We start from the raw sequence: 21,268 nt of genomic DNA on the forward strand, positions 1-21,268 counted from the left end.
TATAGCTTTCCCTCAACAGTGCTGGATTACTAAAATCAAATTTAAAGGGCTATTTTTAGCCCTAAAAGGCTATTTTTTGACGTTGTAAGATGGCAGAGATAAAAATTGTAAGTATTCCAAAACAGAAGACAAAGGTTTGAGTTTTCTTTGTTTCATTCAGTATTTTGGGCTAATTTCAGTAATATTCTGGAGGAAGACTGCCCTCCTGCGTTCACTGACCACAGCAGGCTGAGATGAGAAAGCCCCTGCAGCTGGAATCACTTCAAGCTGGTGATTTTATTTATTTTTTTTTTTTTTTTTTAATAATCACATTAGTGATTCAGAGAGTGAAATTAGCCCACCAAATGTTTGCACAGAAATACAAGGCTGGTGAACAGCAGGCCTGTTCCTAGTGCTCTCACAGAAGGTGGTAATGCCTGCTAGTTGGCATCAGGCCTAGAAAGCCATTCTGGGCCTTTAAAATGGCATTGCTGCTTGCAGCTGCTCTTTGCTCTTAACAGAGGCTGCTTATTAAAAGCTCCTAAATTGTTCAATGAAGTCCTAAAGGAATAAAATGCTTGTCAGACACCTTGTAATGAGGTTAGCTGTACTCCTTCACACCAGTTCTCCATGCTACTGCAGCTCTATGGCATCCATCTTCAGAAAGGTACCGAAAAATCCAGAGCTATGAATTCATCATCACCCACATTTCTTGCGCCACATTGTTCCCAAGTCAAGAATCCTGTAAGTGCTTTATAAATAATTAAAACATGAAAGAACACTGTATGGGAAAACCAGCATTTTAGAAATGGAAACACCAAGGTACACAACAGTGTGTCATGTAGGAAGTCTTAACAGTGAGCTGGCAACAGGAGGGACTTCCAGATTCCTGCTTCTAACAATGTCATTTGGTATGTTAAATAACAAAATGCCCCCAATTTGGTAGAACACTTGATATTCACATAGCTAACTGCATTTGAAAACATTCAGGAAATCGTCTAGCCTCCTATGAGCCCTGCACTAAAGCACAACAAATCTAGTGGCAAGGGAAAAGCTTTGCTTTTAACAGTATTCAACAAGACACAAAAAGCACTTCAATAGTCGTATAGGCAGCTCTAAGAAAAATCTAGGTTTTGTACATTAGGAAACACAAGTCCATTGTTATGGTACTTGTGGATGAAAAGGAGCACACAGATCAGTAACTTCAGATGCATGTCATTCTGAACTCCTGTGTGTGCATGCACAACATGCCTTGTGACAATTTTACTCCAATTAACGAACATGTATCACTGAATGATCCTTCAATTATTCATTCAGTACAAACATGGAACTGAGCCAATTTTAAAAAAGTCCCAAATGATTTTTCACTTACACAAGTACCTAAAACAGTGTTTTCAAAAATGTGTGTTGGTTTTTACATCAGCACTTGTTTACATTACTTAGAAATGGTAATCAATATCCAGTATAGGAATGCTAAGCCCTTCATCAGTGTTTTTCTATCTATAAGTGATCATATCGTGCACAATCTCTTTTCCCCCATTTTTTAAATACTTTTTAAAGTATTTACTTTTTTACACTACCTCCAACAACCTTTTTTTTTTTTGCAGAGAACAAAATAGGCATTTTGTTTTCAATTATGGAACAGCAGCAAGAAAAATTAAAAAACAAAAAAAAAGGAGGGAGAAAAAAGGAAGCATTATTCTGAGCATCTGGAGGGTATGCATTTGTTAAATCTTTACTTATGAGCCCAGATTACTTTTTCCTCACATACTGCCTCATGATTTTTCCTTTGTCACTTCAGGGATCACTCAGTTCTTTTTATAGTCCTCAACCACAAGAATTTCACAATTGTTACAAAGTGATGCTTTTCCTGTAATTGTGCTTTTTCTTTGACTGGTTAAAGCAAATAAATAAAGTAAATAAATAAATAAATGTATTTATATACATAAAGGGAGGGAGATTCTTGCACGGGAACAAGCAAATGAACCATCCCATCTTCTTGCATTCCTCGTAATTCAGACTTATTAATAGTTAGTTCAAAACACTTACTGCTGTGAGACAGAGTTTTAATTTAGACTAAATTTTCTTAACATAGAAACATAATTGAAATTATTTAAAACTTGCATATCATAATCAACTCTCTGGAGCTTTCAACACTGTTTCAATTTAAGTTATTGTTTTGCCTCCTGGTAAACAAGCAACATCTTTTTCTTTCATGGAAAGATCTAATAAGTGCTGTTCCCCACAACTTTCATTAACAAAAATATGAAAAAGAAAAATTGTTTATGGTAGTGTTAATTCTTCTATTTGTATACTTGCTTTATCACTCTCTACAGCTTGTTAAACAACACTTAACACTACTTAGCAAACAGAAGGTCTTACATACAACATCCAAACTAAATCAATGTATTCTAACTGAACCATTTCTAATTTTCCTGTTTAGAAGAGAAACCAAGCACTAGTAAGAAGAGCCATGATAATCAAATTGAAGACCAATGGATTTCACACTACAGCCAGGGCTCACCTCCTGTCAAATACAGCACCTCTGGAGATGTCTACATGGCAGCAGGAACTTCCAGTGCCACTGATATTCCCCAGGGAAGTGTTCCAGCAAGAACCTAAACTATGATAATGCTCACCAAATTAAAGAAGCTAAAACCTTTGGATAGCCCAATGATTGTCTGCATTAAGACTTCCTTTCTCTGTTATATTTTTGCTGTAGGAAAGAAGGACAGGCCTTTAAGGAGCATGCTACAGTTAGAGCAGTTTGCTATTTGCACAGATGATACTATGGAAACAAAGACAAGTGTTAATTTTAGTGTCACTAAGAACATACATCAGACAAGCAGGCTTTGGAATATATTATTTAAGTACAATTTCTTTCCTAGAAGTTCCAGAAGGACAGTATTGTCAAAACAGCATTTATTGTGTCCAAGGTCTATGACACTAGACTTTCTTTCCAATGGGTATTCAGGCAGTTTTCTAAAGAGGGAGCACAAACTGTGCCTGAGATGTCTCAGAATCAAAAATCAATTATTTTGAGATAGGGATTTGGGTGGCACACATAATTGTCACATTTAATGTCTGCAAGTACAGAGTACTCCCACATTTGGAATTCAAGCATGGTTCTCGTATACCTAGCTAGAATTTACAGAGCAGAACACTGTTTCTGTTAAGATAACAAGGCCTCAGCCCAAGTGAAGCTGGTACAGAAACTGCCACGGCCCTGAAGACAGGACACAGTGACACAGAGCCAGCCAGCACTGGTATCAGGACATACAGGTGGACCATTGGCAAGAGCAGGGTCACACTCCCAGAACTCTTAGAGCTGATGCCCACAGGGAGGTTTGAATTCAGCACACCCTGCAAAGGCATGTGACATGAGAGAGGAAAATCAGCCATTCCTGAAACAGTGCACCAAGGCACATGATTGATTTTTGGACCAACACTTCCCATTTTTCCCATCTAAACCTGAAGATACCTTCATGGCCCATTCCAATGACTATCATGTTTTTCATTCAGCAGTTTCAACTCAATGCAAGTGCCATTTGGAACCCGAGGGCACATACCTAATCTAATCTAACCTCATCTGCTGCTCCAGTAACTAGATTCTCCTCCTGCAAGGTCTCTGTTCATTCAAAGGAGTACAAAGCACATTCTTGCAGTGCCAGTTAAAAAGTAAAATATCCTGTCTGCTGGCACAGGATGTCTCACAGAGGTGCTGGTGGGGAAAAAGGTGACAAATAAAAAGCTGAAAAGTAAGAGAGTACTCTCTTCTCAGAGGACAATTTATTCACAGACTCCTTTTTAGTTCTCAGAGAAAACAACAATCCTTCTATATTACAGATTCTACGAACTGGGTGTATTTGTCTAAGACAAGGATTTTATTATTTTCAAAGGATAGTCTGACAAATAATTTTTAAACAAAGATTTACAACAAAGACTTTATTACCCTTGGTCCCCAAGAACTTTTTGGTTTCAATCATATTTCACCTCCTACTCAAGGCCTACAAAAATGCATAGTAGTCACAAGTTTACAATGAAAAATTCTGATTTAGAAACAGATATATGGAAGGGTCTCTATTTTGTATTTGCCATATTACTTAAAAATGACATATTGCTTCAAGCTCTTGGACAAATGCTTTTGGTTAAACAGTCCAGCTGCAAACTTGCAACACAAATTTATCAATGCAAAACATTTTGTCTCTCCTAACTTTCAGGAACTCAAAATAATACCAGCAAATCACTTCCCAAAGTTTCCAGAATGGCTACACATATTAGGCAAGAACATAGTATCTCTTTCCAACCTGATGTTTTTGAATTCTGTTTGTATCAGCTTTGCACTTTTGCACAGTTCAAACACACTATGCTTCATTGCCCTTTCGGCTTCGGGTGTTTTGAAATCTCGGATTTTCATCAATTAAAAGGAGAGTAGTATTTTAAGGAAATATTAGTTGAGCACAAGGAATAAGGCATTAAATCTTCTCATCTTCAGTAAAACAACCTCTGTATCAATCTTTGTCTTTGATCACTAAACCTTTGCATAAGCCAGTATAAAGGATAAAAAGGCCACTTATTAGGACCAAGCAGATACTCCCTTGTAACAAACAACATATATGTAATAGCAAAAAAACTCAAACCCTGATGAAAAAAAACTGAAAAAATCTATATTATGAGTCCTAAAGTGGAAATAGGCAGTCATGATTAACTGTGTATTCCTTATGGCAATAACTTAATTATACAGAGTGAAACCACAGAGCTTTCAGAAAAGCTTCTTTAATTTACTGGATAATCCACAAGCAATCTCCTTATATGGCTGGAGAGAAATCACTGCTGTGTGCACTAAAGCTGGAAGACAAATGGCCTTACAAACAGAGATCACTGTTACTAACTGGAATAATAAAAGTCTTGCATCACCATTGTTATACATTCCTTTCATATAAATGCACTGCACTGTTTCCTAAGTGTGATAAATCATCGTCAAATCATTAAACAGCTTATTGAATTTATGTAAATTAAAAGTGCAGCCTTACAGGAAAATGGGAAAAACAAAAGAAAGGCATTTAGGTATTTTAGTCTAAAAAACAAACCTTTAAAATTACATTAGATGTAAAAATCAAACATACAGATTTAAGCTTAAATGCTTCAGGTAAAAATGAAAACTTGCTTTGTGTGATCACTTTACAATGAAGTGGTGATAAAAGATGAAATACCAAACATAGTCTGGCTAAAATGGACTGTGAATACTTATCTTAAAATTCTAGTGAATTACTCTAAATATGACCATTTAGAACTCTTATTAATCAAGTAAACTTTTCTTTATGGAAAAGTTAGACCCCACTAAAGAGCAACCTTCAGCACTAGACTACCAATAAATTCTGGTAGAATGTGATGGTTACAAAAACCTTTCTTAAAATTTGGTCCAACTCTTAACACTAAAGACATAACAAAATTTTCACAATATATTTTTTTTCTGCTGGAGGCATCTCCAGGAGTATTTACTGTTTGCTACACACAAAGACTACATCCTTTCACTTTTACTGAAAAGTGTTTTGGGATGGGTTTCTCTATTTTTTCCAAACTATTAATCATTTTTTGAAACAAAAAGACCATATACTTAATTTATTTTCACACACACACTCAGGCACACTCACACTCTGATAGTTACACACTCTCACTCACACACTCAGGTACACTCACCATTTTAGTACTGCAAATGGTCAACTACAATCAGATATAACTCAGAATTTTAATATCTTAAGCTTCCAAATAAAATTCACCAGCTGCTTATGTTCTGAATGCTAGGCCCATGATAAAGCAGACAAAGCACCGTTAGTTGCCTAAATAAAAAAAATTTCAACCTCAGAGTACACCTATTTTTCATTTACTGTGTATATAAACCATAAATTTCTAAAAATCACGCAGTACTCATTCTAGAGCAAAGCAGCTCAGAATCTGACACAAAAGAACATAACTCAATGATTAGATTGACTTTTACAACTTTGTCCATGGAGAAACTGAAAAAATTGCTACAGCCATAAAAGAAGTAATTTTTAGCACCAGGGTTCAAACAGACCCATAAATAAAACTACACTCATCCACATCACTGGAAAAGTCACATTAAGGAATTTCCACTGTTGGGAAAATATTATAAATAATCCTTGAAATCTATGAAATATGGGAATTTACTACTGCCCTTGGCAACTCCTGGCAGCAATGTTTACTGGCAATTATCCAAGCTGAAGATAATAGGCTAATGTAATCCCTACTTTTCTCCTATTCAAAGTGTACAGAAATCCCGATTTAATTACACTACATTCCTTTTTTGCACATACAACATGCTTAAAAATACTAATGGATTTAAGTTTTCTTATTTATTAATCACATCAAACCAATTTCAGTGTATTTTGGACAACATAAGGATTCAAGTTCTAGGAAATCAAATCCCAGTTCTTACCCAGAACATTTCCTGCAGGCACTTCCTCAAGATCTTCAAGCTCTCTCCCCATAAGTAAGTAGAGGTTCTCCAAAGTGCAGCACGTCATATGAGGGACTGCTGGCAGGTCATCTATGGCAGAGCACTGGGATGACAGCTACACATAGCACAAAACCAGCATTTGGATATTTATCACTCAGCTCTGATAAAAACTTCTTCCACAAAACCTCCTTGCATTCCGAAGTTTAAAAATACAATCTAAAGCATTTTCATCTCAAACCTTAGATGTTAGAAACCAACATACACTTGCAAAAATCCAGACTTCAGGCTAACACGTGAATGTTACCAAGAAGATCAAAAATAATGCTTTATTTGGCAAATTTTAGGTTTGTATTACTTCTACCTCATTTTTCATTATCACTGAAAAAAGAAATGTTTTGAAGTAAATTCAAAAGGATGAACCTTTTTGATCAGAATTCAAAACATTTAACACCAATTTTTCCCAATGCTATTGTGCAGAGAGAATTGCTTTTCCCTTCACTTTTTTTTTTAAACAAAATATACACACATATGAGTGTAAAATTAAATATGTACATTTAAACAAAATATACACATATATACTGGATTTATGGTTAGTTAATACAACACTGTACTTAAAACTATTTTGGAAATGTTACAGTTTAATACAAGTTAACAGACACAATCAGCTATTAGCATAATTCCCTAAATTACTTTGATACTTTTTGGAATTATTCATTTCAACTTTATCTCTTTTGAGTGAGACACATGAAAAGTTAGGCCATCAGTGTTTAAAAAACATCCCAAGTTATTGCAACAGTTCACAGTCACCGCTTACCTTATGCAAAGACTCAGCAGGATCATATTTTGGTCCTAAAACAAAGATTTTTTGCCCTCTTTTCACCACACCACTGAACACTCTGGCAAAAGCAATGAAATACTCCTTGTCTGCTTCCTGTTTCACTGCCTTTGAGGTCATGCTATCTCCTTGACCAGTGAGCTGTTGCTCTTCACCTAACCATTAAAAAAAAAAAAATATTAAGCATATAAACACTTTCTGCTTCATCATTTGGAGGAAAAAAAATAAATTATACATTATATTGCCACATGTGGTGAATCCTAGAGTTGTTCCAGTTAAAACAGACCTTTAAGATCCTGAAGTCCAACCCAGTACTGTCAGGTCCACCACAAACCCATGTTCTTTAGTGTAACTTTTTTTAAATATCCCCAGGGATAGAGACTCAATGACTTCCCTGGGCAGCCTCTTCTAGTGCTTTATAGCTCTGGTCAAGAAATTTTTCCTCTAAACCTTCCCTGGCACAACTTGAGGACATTTCCTCTTTTCCAACCAATTGTTACTTCTGAGAAAAGACCAACCTCCATAACTGTTACCCATAATCCAGTACTGTTGTACCAATTTTGGCTCTTTGGCATTGGAAGTTACTCAGTTTCCAGCAGAGCATCTCCTTGAAGCATCATCTCCTTTCAATGACTCAAAGAGCCGAGATCAAGCACATTCTCAGGCCAAGGAACATCAATCTGTGGCACTACTTCTCCAGTTATGAACTGTCAGTTTTCTTACAAATCCCTCCTCACTCCTCCTTCAGCCCCATGTATTGCACTTTGGACTGGCATGTGGATGATTCACAACGTGGATTTGTGAAGGTGTCCCTTGGCAATGCCAAGACACTACTACTGAACATTTTCCTAGAAAAACAGGCATTAAGGTATCACCTTTTGTATCACCAGTGTTCCCAGTTACTTCAGGTGAGTTTTCACTTGGGGGCTTTTCTGACAGCTCCTTCCCTTGACTTGCTGCCAATTTTTCTGCATGCCTTCGTTTGGCAAGTTCGCGTCGATGAGCAATTTCTTCTTGAGTTAATGGCCTACATCGTATTTCAAAACATCAGTATTTGGTCATGTCATTTATTTTAAAATAAATTAAGTAACAGTAATTAGAATACTATATTTGTCATAAGAAAAAGCTCATGCAGAATGCCTTTTGTCCCCCAATACTGTAATTTTAAGCCAGCTAAAATTAGCAAACTCTTCCTCTACCATATTAAGACTTTAATTTTTCTTCCAAATACACAGAGATCAAATACTGTCATTTTTAATTACTTGTGTTATCTTTATTACTTTAAGGTAATCTTTACAGCAAGTGCTCAAATGCAAGTCTTCACTTGTTAAAGCTCCCTTTCATAAAGTGAATAAGCCCATTAAGGAAAAAGATTTAAAATGGACAACAATAAAAAATAATTTTAATAGTCTGATGTATCCATCTACTCACTAGTACACCCTGCCTTAAAGCAAAGGGCTTCAAAGTGTGATTTAAAGCAATAAATAATAAAAGATAAAGAATATGATCAACATTCTTAATGTAGGGCAATATGATGAGACTTGTTTGTCAATGCAATCATTCCAAACAGCAAAGTGATATTCATTACACATATATGAAATCTAACAGCATTGCCCAAAACTGTCCATTTGTTTTTAAATCTGGCCCTAAATAAAAATGTTATATGATGTTATCTTCTAATTTAATCATTTTAAAGATAGAAAATAAATTCAGACACTAGTCATCTTCTCTTTTCAGTTATTACTCTGTTTCCATTAATTTCCCATGTAAATGAGGGAACCTAATAATTACAAATACTTCTATGAATAATCTATTCTGTTTACTAATTCCAGTATCAACAAATTCTCAACTAATGTGCTGTTATGTGCATACATTAAAAAATAGTCTTTAGTGCTGCAACTTAAAAGCAGAAGAAATAATTAAGTTATGTAGACAAATTTTTTATTACTTTTTATAGAACCAGAATGCTCTCAATGCTGGTTTTGTCTTTTTTTCTGCACTGGGAGCAATGGACATATATTTTGTTTTTCAGCATTAATAAATTTCCAAAATAATAACCATTATATTTTTAATAATGTATTAGTATTCTTAATGAAATCCTAATTCTAGAAGGAACAGAAGTCTTTCTATCATAAAATATACATTTCTATAACACAACTGAATACCAATTCTAAAACTAATTACCAAGTCTTAGACCTTGACTTCAGCTGAATGGTAACATAATCCCACAGCAAAACCTCACCTACACAATTTGTCCTGTGTTTGCTCACACAACAGAGACAAAACCAACAGTCCTCAGTGTTAAGATGGTTTAGGATTTTTTTCAATCAGCTGCATCAAGAACACAGCATTGAAACCAAAAATGCCCCATTAGTAGTTTTAGGTTGTTGAATAGCTTGGACAAGACACTTCCCCTCTTCAATCTCCACACTTACAAACACAGGTCAAGATTTCCTGAACAGCAACAGCAGTAATGAATGATAAGAGGAAGAAAACCACAGGAAGCACTACAGCAGTAGAGTCATTTTTGTTTACAGAAGAACCATATAAATATGATCTCTACTTAAAAAAAAGCACAGAAAAGTGGACTCACTTTGCCATATCAACTATTGCACACTGTGAAACAGGGAAAAACCCTGTTAATCACAGGGCAAAGGTTTTATGTGCAGTCAGTAGAAAGAGTCACTGGTGACCTCCTCTGCTCTTAACTGGATTAATTAGGGGCAGGAAGTCTTGAACAGATTACATAGCTGAGACCAACTCACTGCCAGTAAGATTTTTATTTATATCGTAATCAGGATGGTTTTCTGCATATAACACTTCTTCTGCAAGAGATTTAATTTAAAAAGTGAGACATTTCATTAATCAAAATTCTTCACAAAACTAGAAGAAATCACTTGGAACAGTTACCATACTTATCTTGAACCCAAATGCTCAATTTGAAAGAGTAAGAAAACTATACCCAAGTTAAAAATCGCTATAAAAATTACCTAAGAGAGGCCCCCCCAGGATAAAATGTTACATTTGGAAGCAGAGACTTCCAGAACTCAGAATCTGGGACAGACACGTTGCATGTTATAGAAAAGGAGAATGGAAGATAAAATCACCACTTCAAATTTGTTAGCAACTTAGTTTTTTTCCTTTTAAAAAAAACAAACAACTGTCTCCTAAACAGTCATGACAGAATTAAGAATATGTATCTCTAAAATTTCAAATACTGTGGTATTTCTGCTTGGCTTGTTTATTTTACTGCTAAAGAAAGTGAGGCTTAACAATACAAAATGCAAAGCAGATGGTGGAGAATAAAACTATTTTATATCTTTTTTTTTTCTGAAGGCAGCTGTTCAAAGTTATTTAAAGGTTTGGAATGTCACAAAAATTTCTAGAGGAGATAGATTGATAGGGAAAGTACAGATCAGACTGCTAAGGGTGTCATAAACACAGTCTATATATGATGGCATAGTATACATACAGGGACTATGTATGCATTCCAACACATCTGATTGTCCAAAAATACTTGTCATTTTTGTATCTAATCCTGAGAGTAAAAAAAAAAGTTTCTTTGCTTTTTTCTACTTTTATATGATATTTTTCAAAGTATCAATATATTTAGGTGTCAAATAGCCCTAACCACAAATATTAAAAGTACCTTAAGATTCTGAATGCATTGGTCTAAGTTGCAATATATATAAACACATTTAATATTCTCCTTTTGATAAAAAAGCAGATTGAGTGTAGGTGGGACTTTAACTAGCAGGTACAACCTAGACTTCCATGCTGGCTTCTGTCACCATCAATTTCTATAAAATTAGTCACTCTCAGTAGTATCATTAGAAACCACAGAAAGATAATGTTGTCAAATAAATCCTTACATACAGTTGTAACACAATCAAGCAGAACACAGAACAAGATTAATGCACATAAGGCACTGAATCTACAACAAAACCAGCTTCAAATGATACCATGATTTATTCAATTTCTCTAGTTGGCAAAACCAATCAGAAGTAAAGTCAACTTTGAACAAAAGCTGCCCACACCAAAGGAAGGGTTGGTTCTTCCTTCCCCCTTCTCCTTTTTCACTCCATTGGAAAGGAACAACAGCCTCATAATATTGACAGAAAAAAAACAACTGACAACATGCAGTCACACAAAACCAGCAAATAAAAATTCTGTAGCAGAAAGAGAGTTCCCCTGACTCCAGAGAAATGCTACAGCACCCAGACATGGGAACCTGGCACAAACAATGGAGCTGGTACAGAAGGGTGACCACATCATTACCAACTCATCCTAAACTCAAACGTGTTAAACAAATGCTGTGGAAATAATAAAACTGGAAAGGGTGTAACAGACATGCTATTGACATTTAATAGATTACTGATTAAAGGCATTAGGTTTCAGGTAATGTAAGCAAGCTCCTGCCAACTACTTCTATGATCCCCACATTCCCCCACAGTAATACATTTAGTTCAAACTGAATGACAACTAAACTTCCTCATGCAATCAATCCTCTGAACATGACAGCTCTTCTACTGTTTCACATTATCAAAGACTTCAATCCAAAGCAATTCAAAAATTCAGAGTGAATAATCAGAACAAAATGGCCAAAGATAAATTTGTCTTTGATTATTGAAGTGCTATGTTTATGTTTTTAACCTCCAGACCATTTTAAAAAGGAAACACCACAGTCAAAACATCAGCAGATTTCCAGAAGACTAACAGTCCTGCCAACAAGTGTCTGTGATGCATCTCTCATGCTATGAACAATGGTTTTCAAGCTCTGAGAATGCTTTCTCTCCATACAGCTTTTTCCAGTTTAAACTGCATGAGCTCATGGACAGACGCTGGACTCCACAAGATGTGGATGGAGTAATTCCTGATAACGTCCTTAAATCCATGTAATTTATAGAGAATCCTATTCATGGCTCTGCTCTTCACAATTAAGTTCTAGTAAAATCATTGGCTGCTGTTCTGCTCACCTGGCACTCAAAGAATCCTGTCAACAACATCCCTAAGGACAGCTTAGTAAAGCACAGTTTGCTACATTTCAGCACTGTGTATGTCCAGTGGTGTCCCTAATCCTTTACAAGCTCACCAATTTCTGGATTAAACTACTCAATGTCTATAGAACAATTTCCATTCACAAACTAATGTACATCTACTAAGACCATTTACTATCAGCTCTACTGGAATGAGACTGGTATGCAATTCACAGTAGAAATGTGTTAACACAAAAGGAACAAATGAAAATTATCCAAATCACAACATACATAAAATTTCATACAACAGTCTTACAGGACTCTTTCAACAGGGAATACTCAACTGTTTGTATTACACTATATAGCAGTTATCATTCATTCTGAGACAAGTAATGAAATAAGGTATCAATCCCAAGCTGTCACACTCTGCCTGGGAAAACACTCCAGACAGATAGAGTGACCTCTGATTTATCTCACATGCTGAATTTGCAAAGAAAAAAGGGAAACTTGTCAAAACTCTTCCACAATGTTACAAGCTTTATTCAATCCTAACCCCCAACACCAGAGATTCAAATTTCAACCATTATTCTGTATTTCTTTCTTGAATCAGCAGCAAAGGTCTTAGCCAGATTCAAATGTGTGCTAATACTGAAATCTATTTCATGATAACCATAAAAGGGGTTTTAATTTTTGAAAAGCATTTATTAGTTCTGCAAATGGATGCCAAATTCAGATGATAACCTGTAAATCTGACAGCCCATTCAGATGACACATTCCCCATTCGTTTCTAATGCACGAACTACAATTTAGAACAAGCTACTAATGAAAACAGAACATGATGGGTTCTAATCACACTGAAGCTGCTGCAAGTCATACTGCCTTAAACATAGAAATTAATTTACTTGCAAGAAGATAGTAATTTCTTACAGAGCTTGGAGCTTTATACAGGTTCTCATTTTGATCAATGTCACTTCAGCTGAAGATCTGGCACAAATCATAAGATATTTTTTTCCCAATACACTTTTCATAAAACATTAGAAAGAAAATAAATGAAGCACACTACAATCTGTTTGCTTAAGATATGCTAACAAGCTGTAGCACAAAACAATGAAACAACTATCACCGTAATTCCATGCAGAATTGTATGGGGAAGTATCTATTTCAGGGTGACTCCTAAGAAAAAAAAACAGTCCTGATTTCCTGATTTCAAGCTGACTGAAGAGAAAGAAGAACCTTCCATATTATCTGGAGGAAAATAGCAGAGATATTAGAGGCTTTATATCCCCCCCAGGCAGTAATGAAATATAATTTTAGTGCACTGTGTTCAACAGACTTTTCTTTATTACCACTGGAAAGTAGAAATAGAATTTCTTCAGTACACCATATTTATTTATATTTTTCAGGATTAAAAGATGGACTCAAGGTAACATAAAAAGGTTTGCTTCCTATTGCTCATGTGGCATTACATCACTGCAAGATTAAAACATAAAGCTTTACTAAGTAAGTAGATGATTTCATCGCAACAGACATATAATATTCAGCTTAGATTTTCGTAACATTTTACATTAAATACCCCAAGCAATTAGTTGGAAGCAACTGAAATTAACTGTTAAATATTTCTCTTTTTTCTGGGTTATATAAAGACAGAATTCTGAATCTCAAGAAAAGCAGACTGATACATTTATATGCCCTGTACCTAAATGCCAAGCTTGGCTTTTATTTCTACACCTAATCTCAAGCATTCTGTCTTAGACTAGGGTTCAATGTCACACACCAGTAGAAATGAGAGAAAGAAGCAGCATATGCTGAATGAACACCTAATATTGCACACAGCAATACTTTAGAATAAATAACCACAGGCATCACCAAATAACCATTACATAAAGCAAATGGAGGAAGGGCCCTAACTGGTTCATCTTCTCTGCCCAACCAACAATTTACATTTCTGCCTGACTTGGCAGGAGTTAGCAAATAATTTCAGAAGATCAGACAGGAGAAGCCAGAAGACAGAACACTTGCAATTCTCATTTCTTTACACAACCTGGTAAAACTAATGACATAGTGGTACCATACAAAAAGACAATATTCAGATGATTCCAAGGAAAGGTAAATATAAGCTGACAACCGGCTTTAACCTGACAATGAAGAATTTTCTCAAGAATTGTGCTATTTAAGCAGTAAATGCAAAATCATACCAGCTTTAGTATAGAATCTATTAATTTTAAAATGACCTTCAAGGAGGTATTAGTTGCCAACAGCAGTCTCAAAGGAGGTTGTTTTAATTAAAAATCCATCCTTTGTTATCATTTACTGTACACTCTGGACTTAGAAGAGCTTTTTGCTTTTCCCAACTTATGCTTAATAAGTATTACAAGCAGATGGCAGAAATAAGGCAAACTATAAAAAATGACAAAGTCAGTTTGAATCTTCTAACAAAGTTACAAAAAGGTAACCTTACCCAATACTACCTCACAAAAGAGACACTAGCATAAATCTACATTTTTTCCCCGTCTGGAAGTAGAAGACAAGTCTCGCAAAAAAAAATTTCTGGAGGAAAAAAATCTCAGATTTTTTTACATGCTTTAACATGCTTAAGTCAGTCCTTCCCCACTCCCAAGGGATGCAAATAACCTTATGTCAGTCCAGCAGTCAAACATCAAGATACATAAGAGCAGTTATGGCTCCTCAAAATTAACATGTAAGTGAAACACACAACACGGATTAATGTTCTTCAATAGGAAAATGTGAAACAACTGGTAATAGATATAGTGTAGATATTGTTTCACCCCATGTTCAGACATTCTTATGGAGCACCCTCATAGAAAGCCAGTTTAAATACTGGATCTCACATGCTCCACTCAACCATCACTCAATTCTGTTAAGCACAATCTTCACTGAGGAACTGTAAATAGCACACAATGACCAATAAAATTAAAAATATCCTCAAGGACCCCAGGTACACAATACTGTGTTTTAATTTAAAACACTTGGATTTTGTTTTGTGGAGGTTGCTTTCCTTCATTAGAACTAACCTCCTTTTCCAATTTCTTCAAGAACTGCTTACCTGTAGAATCTTAACCTATCAAGTATTGAGAAATACACATTCAGCTCTATTGCTGTTTTGCAATTCATGGAAGCCAACTGTCGCTTCAAAACAAATGTTAGAGGCTAACTAATTAGCAAAAATCACACAGTGCTAATAATGACCAATTCTCTCAAAGAAAAACACACGTGATTTCATTTGAATATTAGCTAATTAGTAGCTAATTGAATTACTTAATACAAAGGCCAGCAAGAGATACTTTTCACATAAACTACAGAGCAAGACACTAAAATTTTCAATGCACTGAATAAACAGGGAGAAAGGATAATAACTACAATATTGAAAATTTCTGTGTCTGGCATATGTAAAAGCCATCTTTGCCCCTATTTCACTTACTGATCACCTCCAAGACTCTTGATGCTCTCAACGAATATAAAACCAGGTCATTATCAATGACACAACAGCTAAAAAGTGATGGCCTGAGAGCATTGTCTCTGATAACTGGAGCCGATCCCCAGGAAAGGAGACAAAGCAGGAATGGCGCTGCTGTGCCACACCTGAACCAGAGCTCAGACACTTCAGGACAGCACTCGAAGCAAAACTGCACCATCTAGTGTCTGCTCAGCCCATGCACACAGTGCATCTTTTCCCCGAGAGAAAACAGTGCAAGGAAGATTTCTGGTGGAAGATTTGTAGTAGCTTAGTCTTGGTAAGAAAAAATATTTAAATAAATCTAGCAAGCGTGAGAAAAAGGTAAGGTGGTAGTAGTAAAACTGCTTTTCTAGAAAGAAAACAAAAGATTCTAGAAAGAAACACAAAGATTAAGCACAGTCTAATTTAGCAGGAAAATTATCATTTTCTGTGTTACTTTGCTGTACTGTGACAATCCCCTCCAAAATGTAAAATGGCCAATTAACATAGAAGTTGCCTATGAAAATGCTCCAGAAGCTTAGAGGGATGAAAAGTTAAGATGAATAAGATGAACCTCATGCTTGTAAACTCATCAGAAAAGTACATTTCTTCTGAAGAAAAAGCTGGTGGTTAAAGCAGTACACTTAAGTGTGCCAGAAAAATGAGATCTAGATGGACCTACTCCTCAAAGAAAATAGGATGGCTATTAAAAAAACAAAAGGCTGTAACAAAAAATTTTCCAAACCTCCCAGAAAAAAAATCTTTGGAAGTGCATTAATGCTCTTCAGATCACTGTAAAACGTCAGTCAAGATTTGGACAATTTTAATCAACCCATTTTGTTTTGCTGTTGCAATGGACAGTATGATCACTGAGCTGTTATGCCCATGATGGGAAGTGTTCCTTGGTACAAACACAAGCTGCTATGATCATGTCAACCTTGATGAAAAAACAAGGAATTTTTACAACTCCATCATTTCCACCAGACATCCAGAGACTGCTTACACTGCACGGATTAGAAGGATACCTTTGGACAACAGTACTGTTCTCCAACAGATTTACTGTATCTTCTAAAACTGCTATGGTTAAACAAATCACTCCCTGAAGTCATTCAGAAAATCTTTACCTGCAGAAAAGACTTACTGCATTTCAAGATTCAATAATTATTTTCTCAGGTCTAAACCAACTTATCCATGCCTTCAACAATTTTTTTTCCCCCGGGAGTAATTAACAGATCAGAAAGTAAAATGTTCCATTTTCCTACCGTGGTTTATTCTGTGGCAATGCCTTTGCATCAACAGGAAACATTTTGGAAACAAAGACAATAACTGGGGCTGTTCCTTCACTACTGCATTTCATAAAAGCTGGAAAAAAACATAAATGGAAGTTATTTTCACATTTTTTCCCCAAAAGTATGGACAAAGCTATGACTTCACATTAATTTTGTCAGCATTACTGTTTATTTCCAGTTTCAATAGATAACATGCTAAGGACAAACCAACAGGATCGTTTGAATGACTCTCACTGGACCTTCAAGCGTGTTTCACAATAAAATGAGCAAGACTTTAAAAATGGAACCCTTGATAAAAAAATACATACACCCCAATTAAACAACTTGAGTTTACAGGCTGATTTAGATCATAATGGAAAACAGAGAGCAGCAGAGGATTAAGACTGAACACTATTTTATTCAGTACCTCAAAGTATTCTCCTTCCTTCATACAAGTCCTGCAAATATCCAGATGCTCACAAAATCCTAACAACTTCACTGCAACAACAGATACTCCTCAAAAGATGAAAGATTCACACAAAACTCATTCAATACATCGGAAATTCCCATAAACCAATTTTTTCATGTTGAATCACATGAAATTCATACTAGACAATGCCACTCAAAACTTCTAACACAGAAACTGAATCATATTCTCCCACACTTCTCCCGTCTATCTGAAATAGGAAAAGACCACAGAGCTAAGGCAAACAAAAGCACAAGACTACTACTAAAAATTAGCAAAATATTTATTAAATGTGGAAGTCCACTACTTGCTCATAACCAAGAGCAGTAAGATCCGAGTTTACAGAGGCAAATTTCTTCCAATTAACTTACACTAATACAGTGTTGAATACTGTCTGGAGAATACCATGTTTTTACATGTTCAATAAAGGATGAAAAGCCAATTTTGTTACCCCTGGGAAACAATTCCTAACAGCCTATAAATATGACGTTCACATCTCATTTTTAATTGACATTTGATATCTCATTCTCTCAGATTTCTTGCAGCTCTCCTCAAAACACTGTGCTTCAATTAATAATTAATTACTAAATGCTAATCAATACACTCGCAAATAAATCCAAATTCAAACCACTACTGCCTAAAAATGAATGACTTTAACACACAAGTTAGCAAAATATTCCATTCTCAATTACATAACTTCTACTGTTCAGAACTAAAAACAAGTATTAACCTTGTGTTCTTGTAGAACTCCCATTTTCAGAGTCCTGGACTTTATATCACCTGCAGCTTAAGATGTCTAAAACCCAGGAATATATGGGATGGAAGAAAAATGCATGGCCATAAAACTATGACATGTCAATGACAAACATCAAACAAGTTGCTGGAAGTGGAATATCTATAAATTTGCATACAGGTTACTACACATCTTACAGTCCAAAGACAAGCAAAACCACCAGGACAGAAACAACCTTCATGTTAATGGGAAAACACCTACTCACCACTTTTCAGTTCCTGAGTTTCTGGTGGCAAAGAATCAAATGTTCTTGCTCCAACACACATCAGCTTTTCTACTCTCTCTGCTGTGATGTCCAGAGGACTGGGAATTTTATTACACACCATGGCTTAAACACATGGTTAAGGACACATATTTGTATTTTCTTACTGAATGCAACCAACAGCAACACAAATGCTTTCAATGCTTCTTTAATTGAGCATCATGCACTAACTGGCAGCAGCAGCAGCAAATCTGGATTTTCCAGCTCTGCTGTCACAATGCATTCAAGTCTCATTCAGGTCAGCAACAAATTTTTGCCATTTGTCAGGGGCAGAGTTAAGGAGGGGTGGCCCACCCTAAGTGCAGCTGGGAAGCTAGAAACTGCAAAACTGGGACAAGCTTTACAGAAGTAATTCGTATTTATACATTAAATTGTGCACATCTACCACAATAAAAGATATATCATATTATAAACAATGGGCACAGCTGACAAACAGCAAAGGCTGATTTTGAATTAAGAAATTTCATGCCTAAAACGTAACACCAGACATCTGCAGAACCTCATGGACAGAAGACCTATAATTCTATTATAAACAGATCAGTTTCTACTTCAGGAAAACCACTACAACTTGACTATAAAATTACATAATCAAATTACCTCCAGTTTCATAACTCTGTTTCCTAAAAATAAGATGTACAAAAGCACAAAGTTGGCAGAAATGTAAAAGTAATGGTAGATACGTAATTTGTAATGTTATAAGCAAGAAGATGGGTCCAACTAGCTTAGGCACAAGCATTAAAGAAAAACAAAACAAAACAAATTATACCAAATCACACACTGAAATACGCGAGCACACACTGAAATACGCAGCCAAACTCTGAAGTCTGAGAACCACCAAGAGAGAAAAAAAAAAGTATCTTTTTTAAGGATACAGAGAACTGCATCAGATATTGGTAGCCACTGGCTACAAATGGCATTTAGATGAACTTTTGGGTCTGCATGCCGTGACTCCCGGGCACCAATTCTCAATCCCAAAGAGGTGACTATCTTTTCTATTTTTTCTTTGTCTCTGTAAGGAAAATAATAAACATATTAAAAAGCCACAGAAGCAACATATAACCAGTATCTATTATTTTTGAGAATTTAAATCACCAAAGCACATGGAAAGAGATGCCATGAAAACTTTATAGATGTTCTCACCTTTTCATAACAGCCTCGTACAGACTCCAAATGTTGTCCAGCACCAGCTGCACAAACAAAGGTTTCTTTCCTTTTGACTGGTAGAGGATAAAAACAGCTCATTACCAGAAATTCCTCACTTTTTCAATAGGTTTAAGACTGCACTTTTCATTTAGGAACATATAAAACCTTTAGTCAAAATCAAGAAGTCTGTCTTATAAGAATAGTGTAAGGCACAAAATAAACATGAAATTTAAAAGTGGAGGACAAGGGCTTCAATTTCAGAAAAAGAACCTGATAAATATGGCACATACATTACCTTGAGCCTGCTTATCACCTCTTTTTTAACTATTAATCATCACCTATGTAAACAGCAAAAAAGTCATGATGACATGAAAACAGGGAAATTACTCTCTCCTCCCTTAACTTTTAATAGCATAATGCTTCAAATGCCTAATGCTAGAGAAGTCACCAAGGCTTTTCACACCAAGGCTTCAGTACAGCACTCAATGGAAATTCCCTATGGCAAAAAAAGTTTTTTAAAATCCCACATCCCGAGATAGATGTGAATGTATCCTAAACCATTAGCTCTGGAAGAGCTCTTCACAGAGGACCCACTCACTACTCTTATTTCTACACTCTTATTCTTCCTTTCACCTTGTGTGTTTCACTCGTGCTGAAACCTTGAAGCTGCAATGTCCCATATTTAATGAGCACTGTTAGATGAGATTTCCTCCAAGCAGCATTTGAGTGGTCAATTTTGGATTGTTCTGTGCTCCAAGAGAAGACTGTCAAGACTACCTGACAAGGCTGTCCTGGTGACTTTATACCTCCAGTAACACTGAGTCAACAGGCACTGAGGCAGAGTTTCAGAATACACTACAAGGAACAGAATAAGGGGGAAAAAAAGTGAACTCCAAAATAAAAATCAGATTATATTTTTGACACCCTCCATACCTGATCACCTTTCATTATCTTCTTTGCTTTTGTATTTAGATAATAATCTCCCCATAAAGTCTTCAGAAGTACTGCAGGCTTGATTCCAATTTTTTGGCTGTACAGTTTGGCAAAATGTTCAATTCTAAAATCAAAGAAAACATATCTTGATGGAAGTGTAATGTTTTTTGCAGTAACAGCTTATGTGAAAATCACACAAAAATCTCACTCCCACTTTTCCAATTGTCTTTGCTTTAGTTCACATTGTTTAACATTTACACCTGCAAAAATATTTTGTCATAACAAACCAAAAACATCAACAGTATTTGAATGGCTTTGTTTTGTTTCAAGTCAGCTTCAAGGCTTTACTTGAAATAAACATGTGTACCATCCCCTCATCAAAAACTCAAAAGCATAATCAAACCTTACAAATACATTAGTGATGACTCTTGAACTTATTCTTTGAAAGGCTTCCCATGACACATTTAACTATGGTCTAGGACCAGAATAGAAGATGTTAAAAACCAAGCATTCCTTTGAGTCACACTTGAGCCATCAGATGGTGGTAATTATTTTTAATTAACCACTTCTTGCAGTTTGAACCATTACCTTAATAATGAGTAAAGCCAAGGAAATTATACTAAACTGTAATTCCATAACTGTGTTGTAAAGCCAATTGTGCTGTTCAGCAGTCCCCATGAG

At 35.7% G+C, this 21,268-nt stretch overlaps 1 protein-coding gene across 1 annotated transcript in view; it reads right to left on the reverse strand.

Annotated features, from left to right (window-relative positions):
• Positions 1-21,268, reverse strand: part of EFL1 (elongation factor like GTPase 1) — a 63,880-nt gene that overhangs the window by 37,820 nt on the left and 4,792 nt on the right. The window contains exons 8-15 of the mRNA XM_005521550.3: positions 20,588-20,711; positions 19,652-19,728; positions 19,384-19,520; positions 18,455-18,577; positions 16,985-17,084; positions 8,168-8,319; positions 7,272-7,447; positions 6,437-6,572 (exon numbers count right to left, since the gene is read on the reverse strand). Coding sequence (XP_005521607.2) covers positions 6,437-6,572; positions 7,272-7,447; positions 8,168-8,319; positions 16,985-17,084; positions 18,455-18,577; positions 19,384-19,520; positions 19,652-19,728; positions 20,588-20,711 — 1,025 coding nt within the window. The remainder of the gene's footprint in view (positions 1-6,436; positions 6,573-7,271; positions 7,448-8,167; positions 8,320-16,984; positions 17,085-18,454; positions 18,578-19,383; positions 19,521-19,651; positions 19,729-20,587; positions 20,712-21,268) is intronic.

The sequence above is a fragment of the Pseudopodoces humilis genome, chromosome 16 (genome assembly GCF_049639895.1).
Source record: "Pseudopodoces humilis isolate 2021_Gansu_Grassland_sample_001 chromosome 16, ASM4963989v1, whole genome shotgun sequence".
In the NCBI taxonomy this organism is placed as follows: Eukaryota; Metazoa; Chordata; class Aves; order Passeriformes; family Paridae; genus Pseudopodoces; species Pseudopodoces humilis.